This window comes from Pan troglodytes, chromosome 17 (genome assembly GCF_028858775.2).
Source record: "Pan troglodytes isolate AG18354 chromosome 17, NHGRI_mPanTro3-v2.0_pri, whole genome shotgun sequence".
NCBI lineage: Eukaryota > Metazoa > Chordata > Mammalia > Primates > Hominidae > Pan > Pan troglodytes.
In genome coordinates this window covers 68,923,170-68,940,410 of record NC_072415.2, presented here as the reverse complement: position 1 = coordinate 68,940,410, position 17,241 = coordinate 68,923,170, and the positions used below count along the sequence as shown (strand labels likewise).

General features: G+C 45.9%; 1 protein-coding gene across 34 annotated transcripts in view; it reads right to left on the bottom strand.

Moving 5' to 3' along the window:
* ZNF532 (zinc finger protein 532) overlaps positions 1 to 10,178 on the bottom strand; it is a 122,362-nt gene extending 112,184 nt beyond the window's left edge. For 5 of the 34 annotated variants that reach the window (XM_063795767.1, XM_054672074.2, XM_063795765.1 and 2 more), the window contains exons 1-2: positions 7,425 to 8,215; positions 7,231 to 7,340 (exon numbers count right to left, since the gene is read on the bottom strand). Coding sequence is in view for 1 of the 34 variants with exons in the window: in XM_063795766.1 (XP_063651836.1) it covers positions 9,118 to 9,199 (82 nt within the window). In the remaining 33 variants the exon portion in view is untranslated. Of the gene's footprint in view, positions 1 to 7,230; positions 7,341 to 7,424; positions 8,216 to 8,280; positions 8,598 to 9,053; positions 9,308 to 9,799 lie in introns of those variants that run through there. The other 29 variants (XM_054672069.2, XM_063795771.1, XM_063795777.1 and 26 more) reach the window with 22 other exon arrangements.
* Positions 10,179 to 17,241: the final 7,063 nt, after the last annotated feature.

Sequence of the window (17,241 nt, the reverse complement as noted above, 5' to 3'; positions counted from 1 at the left end):
GCAGGAGGATCGCTTGAACCCGGAAGGCGGAGGTTGCAGTAAGTCGAGATCACGCCACTGTACTCCAGCCTGAGCGACACAGCAAAACTCGGTCTCAAAAAAAAAAAAAAAAAAAGATAAATGTTGGAAGGCAGAGAGAAGGTAATGATGAATGCGGTCTTGGGCTAGGACTATAGTGCTGGGTTCCAGTTCTAAACCTGCTATTGGCTACCTGATGGCCCCACCCTCCAATGTGGGCTCACTGTAGAAAATGAGATAACTACAAATGTGTGAAGTACTTCCAGCTATGGGGTCCTTTAAAACAGAGGGCTTTGAATTTTCTAACCTTTTTAGGTTTTTCAATGATCTAATTCTTACTATTCAAATCCCTAGAAAGAATTTGTTCCTCACAAAAGAAAATGATAAAATCAATACCCATTACTAGCCCCGGGAGTCAGCCTTGGGGAAAGGAGGAGTTTGTGTCCCAAAATGCAAAGGCTGATGGTAAGAAAACAGTTCAAGAACCACAACACCCTGATTTTATCTTTAGGTCTCTACGGATCACTCAAGATGTCTAAAAGCTCTAATTATGTAAAGCTGTAATAATAACTGACTGAAAACAGAAGAATACAAAATCTGCATTTGGGGCCCCTGAAGACCATCCTTAAAGAGTGATCCTTCGTAAGGAATATGTGAGACAGCTAAAAAAGCCGCTCTGCGTCTGTCTAAAAATTACTTATTTCAGTCTCCAGATTTAGATTAAACAGAATTTGCTCTCCCTCATTATAAAACAGCCAGAATATAGAACTTCCTGCCGTAGAAGATGATTCAAAGAATTCTTTAAACTGTGTTTATTTATTGTTGGAACAAAAGATTCTTCTCGGCACCACTTTCAATTTGCTTTGATTTTCTCAGCCTTTTCAAAGAATACATAAAACAAATATATCTTTCTAGCCCTTCTCCCCTCCAATCTGTATCCTCACCCCAGTGCCCAATAAAATAAGTCTTTTCAACATGCTATTTCTAGAGATGTCTCTGGTGCAAATACAGATGCTCTGCTCTCTGTGCTGACTACAATCAGGAAAATCTGGCTAAATACAAAGGCCCTGAGTGTACCTCAAACTTCTCCACTGCATATTCTCACGCTGGCAGTCATCAGCTATCACCTCCAACATGAACGGCGCCAGTGTCTTTGCTGTTTAGCACCTGCTGTGCCCTCTCTGGGCACCTCCACACCCTGAAACAGCTTCCATGCTCACCCCTCAGTCCACCAACTATGCTCCCCCAAGGCAGAACAGCACAGTGAGAAGGAGCATGTTTCAAATCCTGTTTCCACTTCCACTTACGAGCTGGGAGGGTCTCTGTCTGTTTCCCCACTGGTACCACAGGGAAAAACATGTACAGCTCCTCTCATCATTTCGGTATCAAATGAGGTAACATAATAGCTGCTGCGGTGGTGCATGCCTATAGTGCCAGCTACTTGGCTGCTTGGGAGGCCGAGGCAGGAGGATCCCTTGAGCCGAGAAGTTCAAGTCCAGCTAGTTTGAGTCCAGTCTGGGCAACATAGCAGGACCCCACCTCTAAGAAAAGGTTTAAAAATCAGAAAAATGGGATAACAGACGTAAAGTGCCATCACCTACTGCAGCATCTGCAGGTTTTAGCTACATTTTCTACCTTCCTGGGAATCTTCTGCCCTCCAACTTGCTAAAGCACAGGTTCTAAGTACTTCAGCCACCCCTGCCGCTTCGTTTATGGTTTTTACTACGTAAGCCACTATCTTAGGGGACCCAAACCCAACCCCTTTTAAAACACCTTTCTTCTATCCTCTCTGTTGTATGTTCATTACTACCAATCTTGACCTCCAGCCCAAGCAACCCTCCTAAATTCCAGACTCACAGAGCCAGAGGCAATTGGAGCCCAAAACTGAACTCACTGTATCAAGTCCCTCCACCTCCACTCTTCCAAATCTATTCTGCCTTCGGAATTTGCTATCTCAAAGACAGGAACACCCAGTCTCCAGGCAACCCCCAGACAGCCACCTAAGAAGCAGCCTTACTCCTCCAATCAGGCACTACCTGGCCCCTGAAGCAGCCCCCACCTACCACTCCATCCCCACAAACAACACCTGGGATGAAAGACCCTCATCCTTTCTCTCCTGGATTGCCGGTTCCCTCTTTGGCCTCCCTACCTCCAGCCTGTACAGCCTCTATTCCAACCTCCATGGGGCTGCCACAGGACCTTTGTAATGAAAGGTCCGGCTTTTCTGCCTACACAGAAGTCCACCCTCAAGGGACTGCACCAAAAGGCCTCATCAGGTGACCCTCAACTGCCTTCCAGCTCCATCCCCTCGCACACCCACACCCCACTCGAAACACCAAGCTCTCCCCAGACCTTTCCACGTGTGCTGCATGGACTTAGATGCTCTCCCAGGCTCTGACTGCCTCACATATTCTTACCAGTCTTTCACAGCTCCTCTGTGGACGCTTGGCATGAGGTGGCCTATTCACATTCCTATCATAGCTTCTGGGGGCTCCTTCCACTAGATTTTTCTCCCTGGGGCCTTTTTCCCTCTGCACTCCTGTGCTTAGCACAATGCCCAGTGCTTAAACACTCAGTAAGCGTCTGTTAAATGACAAGGCAATCCCCAGGTTAACATCATGTCCCACTTCTTGGGCTCCCCTCCATCTGTACCACCATTACCTTTGTCTGTTCTTCCCAATCCTGAAAGCTATTTTATCCTTAAAAAAAAAAAAAAAAAAAAAAACCTGGGCTGGGCACAGTGGCTCACACCTGTAATCCCAGCACTGTGGGAGGCTGAGGCGGGCGGATCACAAGGTCAGGAGTTCGAGACCAGCCTGACCAACATGGTGAAACCCCATCTCTACTAAAAATACAAAAAATTAGCCAGGCATGGTGGCACGCACCTGTAATCCCAGCTACTCAGGAGGCTGAGGCAGGAGAATCGCTTGAACCTGGGAGACAGAGGTTGCAGTGAGCCGAGATCACGCCACTGAACTCCAGCCTGGACAACAAAGCGAGACTCCAACTCCAAAAAAAACACAAATCTTCCAAACAAATCTTCCAAAAAAATCTTCCAAAATCTCCCCTCTTCACTGCTTTCACTGAATATTGCTTAAACATTTTCAGTTCCTAAAAATACATAAAAGCTGAATAACTTCAAATATTATTAATAAAATGACCCCAATACTTTGGCAGTCCATAAATCAAATTATAATTCAGAAGTTAATAACACACAACTAAGATTTCAACAATGATCTGTGGTATCACTTTCCAAAATTTCTATTCTATTGTTGTTTTGTGTTTTATTGAACCTGAATGTAAAAATTAGACTGCCAAATGTTTCTGAAGAGATTAAAAATAATTGCTGCAGGAAATAAAGGATATTTTACCACTTGCAGTTTTCTGTTTCCACTTTTGGCTAATTCTGATTAGTTCAGGGTTATAAAGCATGTCATCCCATTAGAGAGTGTTCTATTATCATGATCATCTCTCGTGTGTCTTCAGACAATGTTCACTACGATCTCTTTCTCGGCGAGTCTTAACTGCAGCTGTCAACGCTAGATCTTTTTTGTGAGTTACAAGTTGGATTTATTTTCATTCAAACTTCTAACTCTCATGTATGTACCATGTGATCCAGCCACCCCAATTCTAAGAACAGTCATGCAACGCAAACCAACATTTTGGTCAACAATGGCCCACGTACATACAGTGATCCCATAAGATTATAATACCATATTTTTCCCGTACCTTTTATATGTTTAGATTGGTCAGAAACACAAATAGTTACCACTGTATTAAAACTGCCTACAGTATGCAGTATAGTAACATGCTGTATAGATTTACAACCTAGGAGCAATGGGCTACACCATATAGCCTAGGTATACAGTAGGCTATAGTAGGCTACACCATCTAGGTTTGTGTAAGTACATTCTATCTTTGCACAATGACAAAACTGTCTAATGATACATTTCTCAGAATGTACCCCTGCATTAATCGACATGTGACTGCATTTAGCAAAAAGAAATAAAAACTTATGTTCACACAAAAACCTGTTTCACACAAATGCTTACAGCAACTTTACTCACAATTAGCAAAAACTGGAAACAACCCTAATGTCCTTCGCCCAGTAAATGAATAAACTGTGGTACATCCATACAGCAGAATACTACTCAGCAATGACAAAGAACCAAGTATCGAAACACAGAGAAACATGGATGAATCTGAAACGCATCTTGCTATCTGACATTCTAGAAAGCCCAAACTCTAGGAAGAGAGAACCATGTCCCTATAGTGAGACAGTGGATGCCAGGGGTAGGAGAGGCTGACTACAGAGGGGCGGCAAGAGGAAACGCTCTGGTGTGATGGGCCTGTTCTGCTTCGCCCATGGTGGTGGATAAGTGACTCTACACATATGCCAAAACCCACAGAACTGTACACCACAGAGTAAATTTTCCTGTACACAAATTTTAAATTTTTTTAAGCTAATTCTTTAACCATGACTTAGTTAAAGATCAGCCCTAAAATAAAATGAACACGAAGGTGTGTGTTTCCATAATGTTTATCAAGTCTGTTGTTCTTGTTCTGATGGTCCTGGGATTAGGAGTAGATGATGGGGAATGGAGTCAGTTTCCCTTGTGTTGGCAACCTCTTCTTCACCTGTGAACAGCCAGCTGGAGTTCTACCAAGGATACGGTAAAGGTTGTTCAAAGCCAACTGGAGAGCGACTGTATTGCACGGAAAAGTCCAAGAGAACATTTCAAGAGAAGAAATAAATGGGAGATGGGAGAACACAAACCCTAAAATTCTAACTCACAGTCAAAGGCATCAGAAGATTCTACTGACAAGTTGGCAACCTCCTTCCTAGACCTTCCTTAAAATGAGTCAAAGTGGGTGGGGGCAGGGAATAGCTGAGAGAAAAGAGCAGAAGAAAAAGAGAGCATGTGTGCTCCTGAACCAGGTTGCGCTGAGAGTTCCAAACACCCTGGCTCCAATGTTCTTTAACATGGAAAAAATGACTGAATAGGCAAAGGATAAAAACAAGAAGGGTTCAACACCCAGTTACACTTTCTTTCCAGTGTGCTCTCCTCAGCCAAACCCACACATTCCTGCTCCGGAGGGGATGGACCGCAGGTCGTCTTTAGAGCCTGCTACAGGCACTGCCGACCAGGGGCTGGGCTCTGGGCTCCACGGTGACAGGAACTGCAGGCACCGGGTCCCCCCTGGCTCTCCCAGGAAGGAACATGCCCTAGCTCATCCTGCACACTCGCATCCACATTCCCCAGCCCAGAAGACTCTCCCCACTCCAGGGAGGCCTGGGCCTGCTACATTGTTATACCTCAGCATGAGATCAACACCTGAGACAAGCTCCAATCCAAGATGAGCTCATGACTCCCGCCCCAGAGAACCAGCTCTCCAACCCTCAGCAGCATTTGCAGCTGGAAAGACTGGTCTAAATGCAAAACAAATGCTATCTTCAGGAGACTTCAAGGGGGAGGGAGAGGAACAAAGCTAAAAACCACCAAGACAGAAAACCAGAACATTCCATGACATGCAATGCCCTACGAAGAGGTTTTTTAAAACATATTCGCACTGTATAGCCGTGGCAAGGGGTTAGCTGTCAAAGTTAAACAAAAATCACTGACTCTCAAAAGACAAGAATGAAGGACTAAATAATAAAACAGTTTATTGTATTAAGCTAATTAAGGTTTATCATATTAGCCATCTGAGTTTTAGTTGACATCAGAAACGCAGAAGCAGCACACCACGCGCAGCGTGGATTCGGATCTGCTTCGCAAGCATATTCCTGCCACACTCATACACAGAACCTCTGGCAGTCAGAAATGATGGAGAATTGAAAACCAATTTTAGCACAGTGATTTGCAAAGAATTTTGTTCCATCATGTAAGCTATTTACTGGTATATCCGTCCGAGATTACATTTATCTCTATTAAATACTCCATAAAGTATCCTGAGCTAACCATGCACTCTTGTTTCCCTTTTGCCAGTTTTATCACATAGTGGATGTTCTGTAGCCAAATGAAAAACATTTTAACAATAAAACCCTTGCATACTTGACGTCCTTCACTGCAGATATCCTGCCCACCAACTGCCAGCACACAACTTAACCAATTCCAAGATCCTCGGCACTGCTGAAAAGCCCCTATTCTGCTGAACACGGAGAGGAACAAAATGCCCACTTCGAAGTAGGGGAAAATTTTATTTTCAGTCATGTCTTCTATGGGCTCCTCTTGACTGTACTTTTACCAAAAACCAGCAGAAAGGCAGGACCAGTTCTATCTGTTGTTGAGATCACACTGGATCCCATTCTGGAGCTGCTGGTTTCCTGTTTGGGGAAGTTGCAGTTCTTTTCACAAGGAACCCAAGGCAAAATGTTGAGTGTTCTCCTGCAAGCCCCCTCAGCCTTTGTTCTTCACTTTGCTACTCTCCTCACTCCTTCCTTCTCTCCTCTCCTCTCCTCTCCAACCTCTGGTTTTGGAGGGTGCATTAAAATGCCTGCTCAAACCTAACTGCGGTCTTTAAAGGCATCAGACATTTTCTACCACCCATTCCAGTACAGCTTTGAGTTAACAGGCATCTTTTCACAGATGAAGCCAGACTACCCGGCTTCCCCCTGGTATTGCATTAGTATTCCACATTAAACATATGCCACAAAGAATCCAATGGCGAACTCACCGTCAACAGCCCCCAAAATCAATAAAAGACATTCCACCACTTGAGTCGGAGTGAAAAACCTTTCAGGTTAACACAAGAGAGCAAGGTAAAAGAAAGGTGATGAATGAACAAAAGGCAAATCTACCTTCAGACTCCTCAAATCCTAAAAAGGTGGCTAGGCTGCCTCGATTTGGTGAAGCCCTTCCTTTTCTTATAATCATCGGGAAAATGCCACATGTGTACTGCTTTCGTCTTATGCAAAACAGCACATTCTCCACAAGGCCCTGACGCCTACCATTCTCCACACTCGCTTCCTTCCAGGCCTGACTCTCCCAATTGCCCAGACACATGCGATTTAATGAAGGCATTCAGATTTCGCCTTGATCGCAATACCATCATAAAGTCACTCTAATCCCATTAAACTGGGATAACATTAAGAGCATTTCTTCTCCACTCTGAACCCAATTTTATCTCCTGGGTAGCAATCCACGGTCCGTCTGTGTCTAAATGGATCTGCAAATAAATATTTAAATTCATGCTCAAAACAGCGTATCTCACCTTGTGAACCTTGACCTTTTGGAAAGACTTTAGACCAATGTTCAGTTACTGTCACACGGCTGCATTCTCAGCAAATAGGAAAGGGTTAAAAGGAGCCCCAGTCAACAGGCCTACAAGGAAAAAAAAGACAGCATGTATGGCTAACAGCATCACTGGAATGCATTTATGCTCATTTCCTAGAACAATATTGTTACCTTTTGGCCTTCATAATAGTCAGAAGCATCCCCAACACCCTTTAGTAGCTTCTAAAAGAAAAAGCACAAGACAGAACATACCCTGCAAGAGAAAAAAAGCATGCAAAGTAGCATTCTCCAGCAACAAACAAACTACCATTACAAACCCCTCAGTTCATTTTGGTTTTGTTTTGTTATAAACACCGAGAAAGAGAGAGAGAGACTGCATCAACCAAGTGTCCCCACCCTAGCAAGGCACATTTTTTTCTCTAATAAGGGTCATAAATCTCAGCTCCTTGTCCATCCCTTAAGCAAAAGAAAAAGGCAGGAAAAGCCCAAGTAATCTCAGACCCTGCAAACCTGCACCTTTTTTTCCATCTTCTCTACCCAGAATCTTTTAGGGCTCCATTAGTCACGTACCAGTGCTGTGTGGTGTCTAAGTGTGCATTCACATACTGTGTAGGGATGGTACCTTCCTGCAAGCTCCTCTGCTTTTGGCTGCCATGAAGGGAGGAAGCTGCTATCCTACTGTAGTAGCTCAGTGACTGCATTGTGTTCAGGAGCTGATCTGCCTCAAACCAGTTTCAGCCGGTTCTGGTCACCCTACATAAAAAAGCTATGGCAACCCTCGCTGAGTTGCCAACAAGTCCCTGAAAATCATCAGCACAGGGGGGATCTCGCTGGGGTTTGCTCTTCCCTCTTAGGTCTTCCTGAGGAGGAGAAGGTCATCGTGTGTCCCCCCACCCCACGAGCACACAGCCTTGGAAATGCTCACCTCGCAAGCACCCCAGAGCCCCTCAGGGCCCATCCCCCCTCCCCTCCACCCCACAGCCCACCGCAGACACTGTTTCCCCCTCCTTCTCCTTCCCCCACTTACCTCCCACAACCTGGCTCAGATCTTTGTGTACGTGTGTGTCAGTGTGTGCTCTCTGTGTTGGTGGCTGACAAAGAGCCCCCAAGAAAGCGAGCTATGTGTGTCTGCTCACACGGGATGCGTCGGCTGCAGAGCCGGCCTGGCCTCCTAGCACAGTGGTGCTGGCTTGTTGACCAGGCTCCTCTCTGCTGTCACCCCCACCCCACCCAGCCCCCTCCTCCCTTCCGTCCCTCTCCTCTCTCTCCCAGCCCTGTCACCACCACCAGCAGCCCCCCAGTCTCCTCCTCCAACCTTCTCTTCTTTCAAGCACCTGGGGGGAGAAGTCCAAATCCCTTCACCTCGGGGGAAGAAAACTGGGGCTGTCTGGGGAGGGGGCGGGGGGCGAAGGCAGGGCCAGTGGGAGAGGGGGCACGGAGGCCTCTGGAAACGCATCTGTGCCCGGCCGGCGCCGGCGGGGGGAGTAGGAGAGCCGCGCTCACGTGGCCCCCCTCTCGTAACCTGCGGGGCCTAGCCCGGGCGGTTCCTCCTCGGCCCCCCAAGCCAGCTGGCGGGGCGCGAAGGCCGGCTGTCCCCAAGGCCAGGGTGGGACAGGCCACTGCGGGCAGGCCCAGGGGCCTGAGCCTCACGCGCTCACCCCGGCCCGCAGGAGTGGGCACGAGGGGCCGCACCCCGCCTCTGCCCGGCGCCCACCCGCGCCCCTGGGTCCGGCTGCCCTGCGCCCCTCGTTCGCCCCGGCCGCCTCCCGCCGCCCCGCACCCCCAGAGGCGCACACCCACCCCCTTCCCGGGGTTGGCCTTCGCGGCGGTCAAGCCCGGGCGTCTGGGCCGCAGCTCGGATGACCTTTGTTCAGCGCGGCGCCGCCGGCGGCTGCTGCTGTGGCTGCTGCTGCTGTCGTCGGAGCGGCGGCGGCGGCGGCTTCCATGTTACGGGCGTGTCATCTGCGTTCCCGCTGCCGGGGTCTGTGTGTGCGTGTGCGGTGGAGCGGCCTCGCCGCCGCCGCCGCCGCCTCCCGGGCTCCCCGGCCGCCGCCGCCGCCGCCGGGCCTCGCCAGCGCCCGGCCCGGGCCCCGCGCCTCCCCGGGCACCGCGCTCTAGGCCGCGCGGCGGCGGCGGCGGCCGGCCCGCCACGCCGGGGCCTACGGCTGGGGGTGCGGGCCCGGGCGGCGGCGGCGGCGGCGGCGGCTCGGCCCGGGCGGCGAGCGAACAAAAGGGAGCGCGGGCGAGGGGGAGGGGGCGGCCGGTGGGGGAAGGGAGGCTCCGGGAGCCGGGCGGCGGCAGCGCGAAGCCCCGCGGCCGGCGGGCGCCGACGCCCGGCCGCTGCGGAGCCCCGAGTCCGGCGGCGGCGAGAAGGCGCCCCGCGGACCTGCCAAGTCTCGCCCATACGGGGCCGCTGGCTCGCGGCTTCGCCCCGGGAGTGGAGCAGGGTGGTGGGGCTGGTGAGGGGGCGCAGGGAGGGCTGCTTTTTTCCAACGACATTGCGGGCTCTCACCCAGTCCTTTCCGTGGCCCCAAGCCGCGACTTACTCGAGTGGAAGGAAGCAAGGCCTCGCCAAAGATGGTTGAAAAGACCGTGAGCCTCTACCCAGGATCTTGAAGCCAAGGTGGTGTTTTGTTCTCCTCGTAATGATGGCAAATAAGTAAGAAGAGAGCACGCTATCTTCGGACAAATTAAATCTGAAATTCTCCCTGGAGGTGGAAGAAGGGGCTCTCCTCTGGTTAGTTAGTGGTTTGGAGCCCTTTTCGCCTTCAACTGAGCCACAAAAGAATGGAAGACACCCCCTGGGGTGGGGAGAAAGCCCTGGTGTAAAAGACACACGTTTGCTTTCAGAGAAAAAGCCACTGGGGCCAGATTGAAACATGGCATGTTCAGTTCATGTAGGTTTTTTTTTTTTTCCTTAATGGGGGAATGATATTGAGTAAACAAGATGTAATAGCTAGGTCTTTAAATTCTAGAAGGGAGATGGTGTACAAATGTAACAAGCACATATTGTACATACAGCAGGTGGTCATAGCCTGCGGAACACAAAAAGATACACATGTAAGCCCGCTAAAGGTCACGAAGGTGTATAATCGTGACCCGTGCAAGGGCGAGAGACGATAGATTTCCATTCCAGATGAGGTATGCTGTTTTCCCAGCCCCGTGTCCTCGTTCCTTTATTGTTCACAGACGTGCACTCCATTGAAAGGTTTTTAAAACCAGACAGAAACCCCCAAGTCAAGCTAATTGTGCTGACACTGGAAATAGGACAAAATGGAAGGAGCTGAAAAAATGTCACCATAACCTGTTAAAAAGGTTCACTCCTGTTTGATAGGAATCTGAAGACACAAAAATAACACTCAAGTAGCAGTGATGACCAAGCATAAGAAACATTTCTGTCTTATTTTAAATTTGATTCATTGGTTAGTATTTGCAAAGTGTGCTGAAAAGTTAAAAAAAAAAAATCTCAGTATACCTCTCTACTGCGTTAACTTCCATTGAGGAAGCCATTGTTCTCTGTGATGGGAGCACTGTATGATGTAAATTGCAAGTAGCATTTTTGCTGTTTAAGACTTTTCATGTAAATGACCCGAATTATTGTCTCACAGAAGAGTTGTTGGTCTTTAATTTCAAACAGCAAATTGTTTGGAATTGCACATAAATTGGAATACATATTTGCATATTTACACACGTTTAGAAAGACCTATGTAATCTGCAAATTTTGCCAGTCACAGCATCGCATTTATCAGCATTACAAGATGATGAAATTGAAACCCTTGTCTTCTTTTGGCCTGAAAACGGTGCCAGTACTCTGTGGGTTGGGTTTCAGCTTTACCTGGGCTTGATTTCATTTGAAAGGGAGCCTTTTTTCTTCTCCCAAAGATGGGCCTTTATTAATATGCATATAAAAACCGTATGTGCATTGAAGAGTACACTAGGACCTGCTAATTTGAAATCTTGACATGCTACACAGTTTACAATATATGGAATTTCATAATGTACATACCATGATAAATCCTAGGTTTCATGGATTTGGGATCTTTGTTTACTTAAAAGATTCTCTTGCCCCTCCCCCATTCCCTTCTTTTAAGAGTTGAAATGACAGCAAAGCAGCACTTGAATGGTTACAAGAGTTGTACTACCAAAACTAAAGTCTGAAATGCTTATCATAAAGAGCCTTCAGCTATACAACTGCCTCGTGGCTTCATCATGCCAAACACTTTTTTGAGCAGGGCTTTGTACAAAGCCCAGTGATTTAGCCGGAGCCTCGGCTGGAAGAAATTTGGTCTAGAAGCACAATTGATCATTTGCACAAATGGCAACAAATAACATTGCATCTGCTTTTAAATATCATAAACAAAAAGTAAAAGATATTTTATTGCAAGTTATCTCAGTTCTATTTTTGTAAAGAGGATTTCAGAGAAACCCCTTTGCCAGGTAGACCAGTAGTTAAAAGCAAAGCACCCATCTTAGTCCATTTTGCAAAATCACTAAATTTCACAGCTGAAAAGACAGCATTTATTCTGGGTTTTTTTTTTTTTTTTTTTTTTTAAGCGGACACTACCCCTCTTCCAAAAACACAATACAAAAAGGTTCATTCTATTATTCTACATATGTAAGGCTCTCTTGTGCACCTCTCTGCTTTGAGCAACAATAGAATCAGTCACTTGACTGCAAGAATGAAATAAAACTATCATTTGAGTGCAGTCGATAAGGAAGGGCAGAACAAAGAAATCATATGATTCTTATGCCAAATAGAAACTAAAGGAATTCCAAACCCTTTGCGATTTTGTTGTTGCTGTTTTTATTGCTAACTCTCAATGTCTTGGCTTTTCCTCCAATCAGTGTATTGCAAAATCCTAGCATTTTTCTTTAATCTTTTGTGGCTAGAAGCCGGCTTTGCAGAAGCATGTAAATATCATCATACTTTCCCTCCAAATGCCCTTATGAAATTAGGAAATTCGTGTGTTAGGTAGAGCGCACAAAAGGTGTGTTCCTGGAGGGACAGTGGAAGGAAAAAAGGAAACACCTTTTCTTTATCTCACCATCCAGAGGCCCTGTGGAACTAACTACTAAACCGAGCAGTCTCATGCCTTGAACTACACATTTTTAGCTTGAAACCAAGCTAAGCCTAGGGGTTTATAGAGAGATTAATATATTAAATGTGTTAGCTTCTTTTTAAAGAAATTATTACACCGTTCAATCCTAGCACCATAATTTAAAGATTTGTAGCAGGGTAGCCAGCAAAGAAAAAGGAAAAAACAAAAATCTACCTTTTCTTTTTAAGAACATCAAAATATGGATAGAATCAGGTTTTTTTATATTCAAAAACATACGCTTGAAAGAAATAACCAAGTTTAAATTATTATTAGCCTGCCAGAAATAGACTGTAGAGGATTCCCCTTATCCTTTGTTCGCGATTTCATAAATAGATTTCTGTGGCAAAACCACCTCTCCTTTTCTGAACCTCAGTTTGGAAATGCCTGCAAAGGCCTTTAACCGAGAGACCCGAAGCGGGTGGGGGTTGGGCTCAGCATTGGGCGTTATTTAGGAGGCCCCTCGATATTTGAATGACCTCCTAGGTCCTGGCTACTGGATGAATCCACTAATCCTTACCTCCTGCTGTCTCTGTAGGCCTAAATGCTGGAAAGCTGGCCTTGTCCAAGGAAAGAGTTGAGAAGGGTAGGGACAGAGAAAAGTGGGTAGTTTCTATGAGCCCTGCCTTCAGGAGTCAAAGGAGAGCCAGAAGTACGGGGATTGGGATCCTGGTAAAGATTCATCTGCAGAAACTGGGCCAAAGGAGAAATCTGTAGAGAACTTTATAAGATTTCCTAACCCTTTGTAACTTTTTTATATTACATCTGGGCTTCCTTAAAAGAAACTTGTGTTTGGGTTTGTTCTCTGCTCTCTAAGTCCTAGAGGAGGGGAAGAGAAAGAAGAAGAACCTAGGGAGGTATCTGAGAAAGGAAAAGGCTTAATCCTTTGAGGGCCTACCTGAAGGAGAAGGGAACACACAGGAAATGGGGACCCAGTTCCTCCTGAGAAGGAATCTCACTGGTCTCCTGCAGTGCGGACACTACCCTGAGCACTATGCATGTGCTAATTTTGATTTCATCTTCCCATCCTGCCCTCATCATCCCTGCCATCACCACCACTTGGCACAATGCTTTGTACATCCCATAACTGACATTAATTATCAGTGAACTAAGGAATGGATAATGAACCCAGAGGCACCTAAAAGTAAATATGTCCCCAATTAAACCTAAGCTCTTTTGCTATTGTAGTGGATACAGTAGTGTTTTGTCTAGGTTCTCTCTTCAGAGTATACACCCTCATCCCCTAGCTGCTAAGAATATTGGCTGCCGACTACTCACAGCTGACTCCTTCACTGCAAATTGCTTTGGCCACTGTCTTGTGACAGTTCTTGGAAACTGTCTTGCCCAAGGCTACACCCACTTCCAGGAAGCAGCCAACATCTGGCCGATGTAGAGATAGAAAAACTTGGCCCTCTTGCCTTTATTTGGGCCAACTCTGAAGGGCCATCCCAGCCCCAGAGCTCCCTGTAAATTGGCTGAGGCTTCAATCACCATAGCATTGTGGGTCAACTCCTCCTTTCTAATCCTGCCTTCCTCAGTCCTTCACAATTGTATCTCCAAAGATTATTCAGGGTCTGTTTCCAGCACCGCAGCCTGAGACACCCACCCAAACCAGATTCATCTCCGCAGTACCTGCCCTCTCAGAAAACGACCCTCATTCCCTCTCGTCTGCTCCATCACCAGAGGCTAGGAGGGTTCCACCTCTCAAGTGTCTATTGATCCCAATCCCTTCTCTCGGCTGACATCACGCACACACAACCTCAGGCCCATCGTCCCAGTGTGGAACTGGTCACTGAGTCCTTGCCTCCAACCTGGCCAACGTTCAATGCATTCTGCACACTAAACCTTGAGGAATCTCTCCAACGATACCATCTTGTCACTCCTCTGCTCAAATGTTTCCAGATGACTCAATTGTCCTTAGAATGAGGTCCAGATTATAACTGTGACTTAGAAGTTTCTTCACGATTCGACTCATTTGCCTGCCCACGTCCCTGCCCCTCCATCCTCACATTTCAAGATCCAGGCTTGCCTTTTTGTTCTTTGAATATCACCTACTTCCTGTCACTGTCAGGCTTTCGCACATGCCGGCCCCGCTTTCTGGAAGACTCTCCTTACCCTTCACAACCTCCTCATCTAAGTCCTGTGTATTGGCCAGGTGTGGTGACTCACACCTGTAATCCCAGCATCCTGGGAGGCCGGGTCAGGTGGATCACTTGAAGTCAGAAGTTCAAGACCAGCCTGGCCAACATGATGAAACCCCGTCTCTACTAAAAATACAAAAATTAGCTGGGTGTGAGGGCGGGCGCCCATAATCCCAGCTACTCAGGAGGGTGAGGCAGGAGAATTGCTTGAACCCGGGAGGTGGAGGTTGCAGTGAGCTGAGATCACGCCACTTGACTGCAGCCTGGGCGACAGAGCAAGACTCTGTTTCAAAAAAAAAAAAAAATCTAAAAGTTAAGTGCTCAGAACACCAGGATTAACACCTATAAGGTTTGGGGATTTTTTTCAATGACAAAGATAAAAGATGATCAAATACTTTAACATTTTCTGCTAAACTTAACGATGACTATTTTGAAGTCTCTTTTGAGGTTTCTTATTTAATACCAAAAGACTAGAAGTCACATGTCACTGGGAAAAGTTTCTGGAAAAACTTGGTTATTTCTGGAAAAGTTTAAAAACGAATAATAATAATTGACGTATATAAACAAAAAACAAATGCTAAAATATGAAAATAATAACCAGAAAATACGGCTGCAACATAAAATACATTCGTCAGCAAACAGTTGGAAGATGCTTAGAAAATATTGCTGTAGGCCAAGTGTGGTGGCTCATGCTTGTAATCCCAGCACTTTGGGAGGCCGAGGAGGGCGGATCACGACGTCAGGAGATCGAGACCATCCTGGCTACTAAAAATACAAAAAATTAGCCAGGCGTGGTGGCAGGCGACTGTAGTCCCAGCTACTTGGGAGGCTGAGGCAGGAGAATCGCTTGACCCCAGGAGGTAGAGCTTGCACTGAGCCGAGATTGCACCATTGCACTCCAGCCTGGGCGATAGAGTGAGACTCCGTCTCAAAAAAAAAAGCAAGAAAATATTGCTGTAGATTTAAAGAAACACACATTAGAATAGATTACACAGTGTGGGAGGTTTGTGCAACTGTTGAATGCCTCTACTTAAGGTATCTGCTTGCCCCTGTTCTCGTGATGACACACCTGAAAACACTTATTTTTTATGAACCACTAAAAAAAGTGTTTAGCAGAGAAGGTATATTATCAACAATAAATGATCTCTTTAATCAAAACATTATATCATTTTATTTAGAACAGGAACAGTAACCACGAATAGAGTAGCTTCTATACAGGAATTTAAAATTCTGGGGTTAAATTACGAAAATTCCAACACACACAAAATGTATCACCGATTCAGTTAAAATATCAAAATGCAAATTCAACACTTTCCAATTTACGTTGCAGAAACAATTGAGTGATATTGGCAAAGAGCGACTCACCACCCAAATGTCAACTAAAATCTTTTGCATAGCTGAAGGATGAGATTGAGCAATGAGCATTATGATTAAGTAAACAGTAAAAACGGCTGGGCGAGGTGGCTCACGCCTGTAATCTCAGCACTTTGGGAGGCCAAGGCAGGTGGATCATCTGCAGTCAGGAGTTCAAGACCAGCCTGGCCAACATTGTGAAACCCTTTCTCTACTAAAAATACAAAAATTACCCGGGTGTGGTGGCCAATGCCTGTAATCCCAGCTACTCGGGAGGCTGAGGCAGGAGAATCGCTTGGACCAGCGAGGCAGAGGTTGCAGTGAGCCGAGATAGCACCATTGCACTCCACCCTGGGCAACACGAGCAAAACTCCGTCTCAAAAAATAAAAATAAAAAAGTAAATGGTAAAAATAATCTGTCTCTTCCTACTGGCAGAAAACTTTGCAAGGCATCCTCTCCCACTAGGACAGCCCTTTAAACAACCAAGGTTGAAAAAAACTAAACAGAGTAAAATCCTCAAATCATTTTATCACACTATTATGCCAATATTTCAAAAAAAAAAAAGAGAAGCATATTCAATCATACCTCAAATATTAAGCATTGTAGTAAGAGCAAATTATTTTCTACTGCTAGTAAATAAAATTAAATGTTAACGGTATTGTTTAGTCCATCATCATTTCAATGTTTTTTAATTTCTATTTTTGTATATCTTTTGTAATGTACATATTAGGATAGTACTAACTATATTTAAGCTGTAAGTTAATTTTTATAAATTATAAGTGAATAATTGAGATGAATACTCAAAAAATTTTGAGGTGTGATCCAAAGACTACAAAGGTCACTGGGTTAGAAAAATTGTCTAAGTGGACAAGCTCGAATTTGCTCTGCACTGTAAAAATACGTCTACTCTATGGTGTCACTTCACCAACAGTCTAGACTTGGGGAAATAAAACATATGTGTCCCTGAATAAACCCATTCCAAGTATCAGATAGATAACTCAACAAAATATATCGGCTGGGCACAGTGGCTCATGCCTGTAATCCAAGCACTTTGGGAGGTCGAGGCGGGTGGATCACTTCAGGTCAGGAGTTCGAGTCCAGCCTGGCCAACATGGTAAAACCCCCGTCTCTACTAAAAATATAAAAAATTAGCCGGGTGTGGTGGCGCACAACTGTAATCCCAGCTACTTGGAAGGCTGAGGCAGGAGAATTGCTTGAACCCAGGAGGCAGAGGTTGCAGTGAGCTGAGATTGTGCCACTGCACTCCAGCCTGGGTGACAGAGCGAGATTCCATCTCAAAAAAGAAAAATAAAAAAGGAAATATATCATACCCGTGCTATGTTTGACAAGGCCACATGAACAGCACAAGTAGTATATTCTCACCACACCCTTTTGGA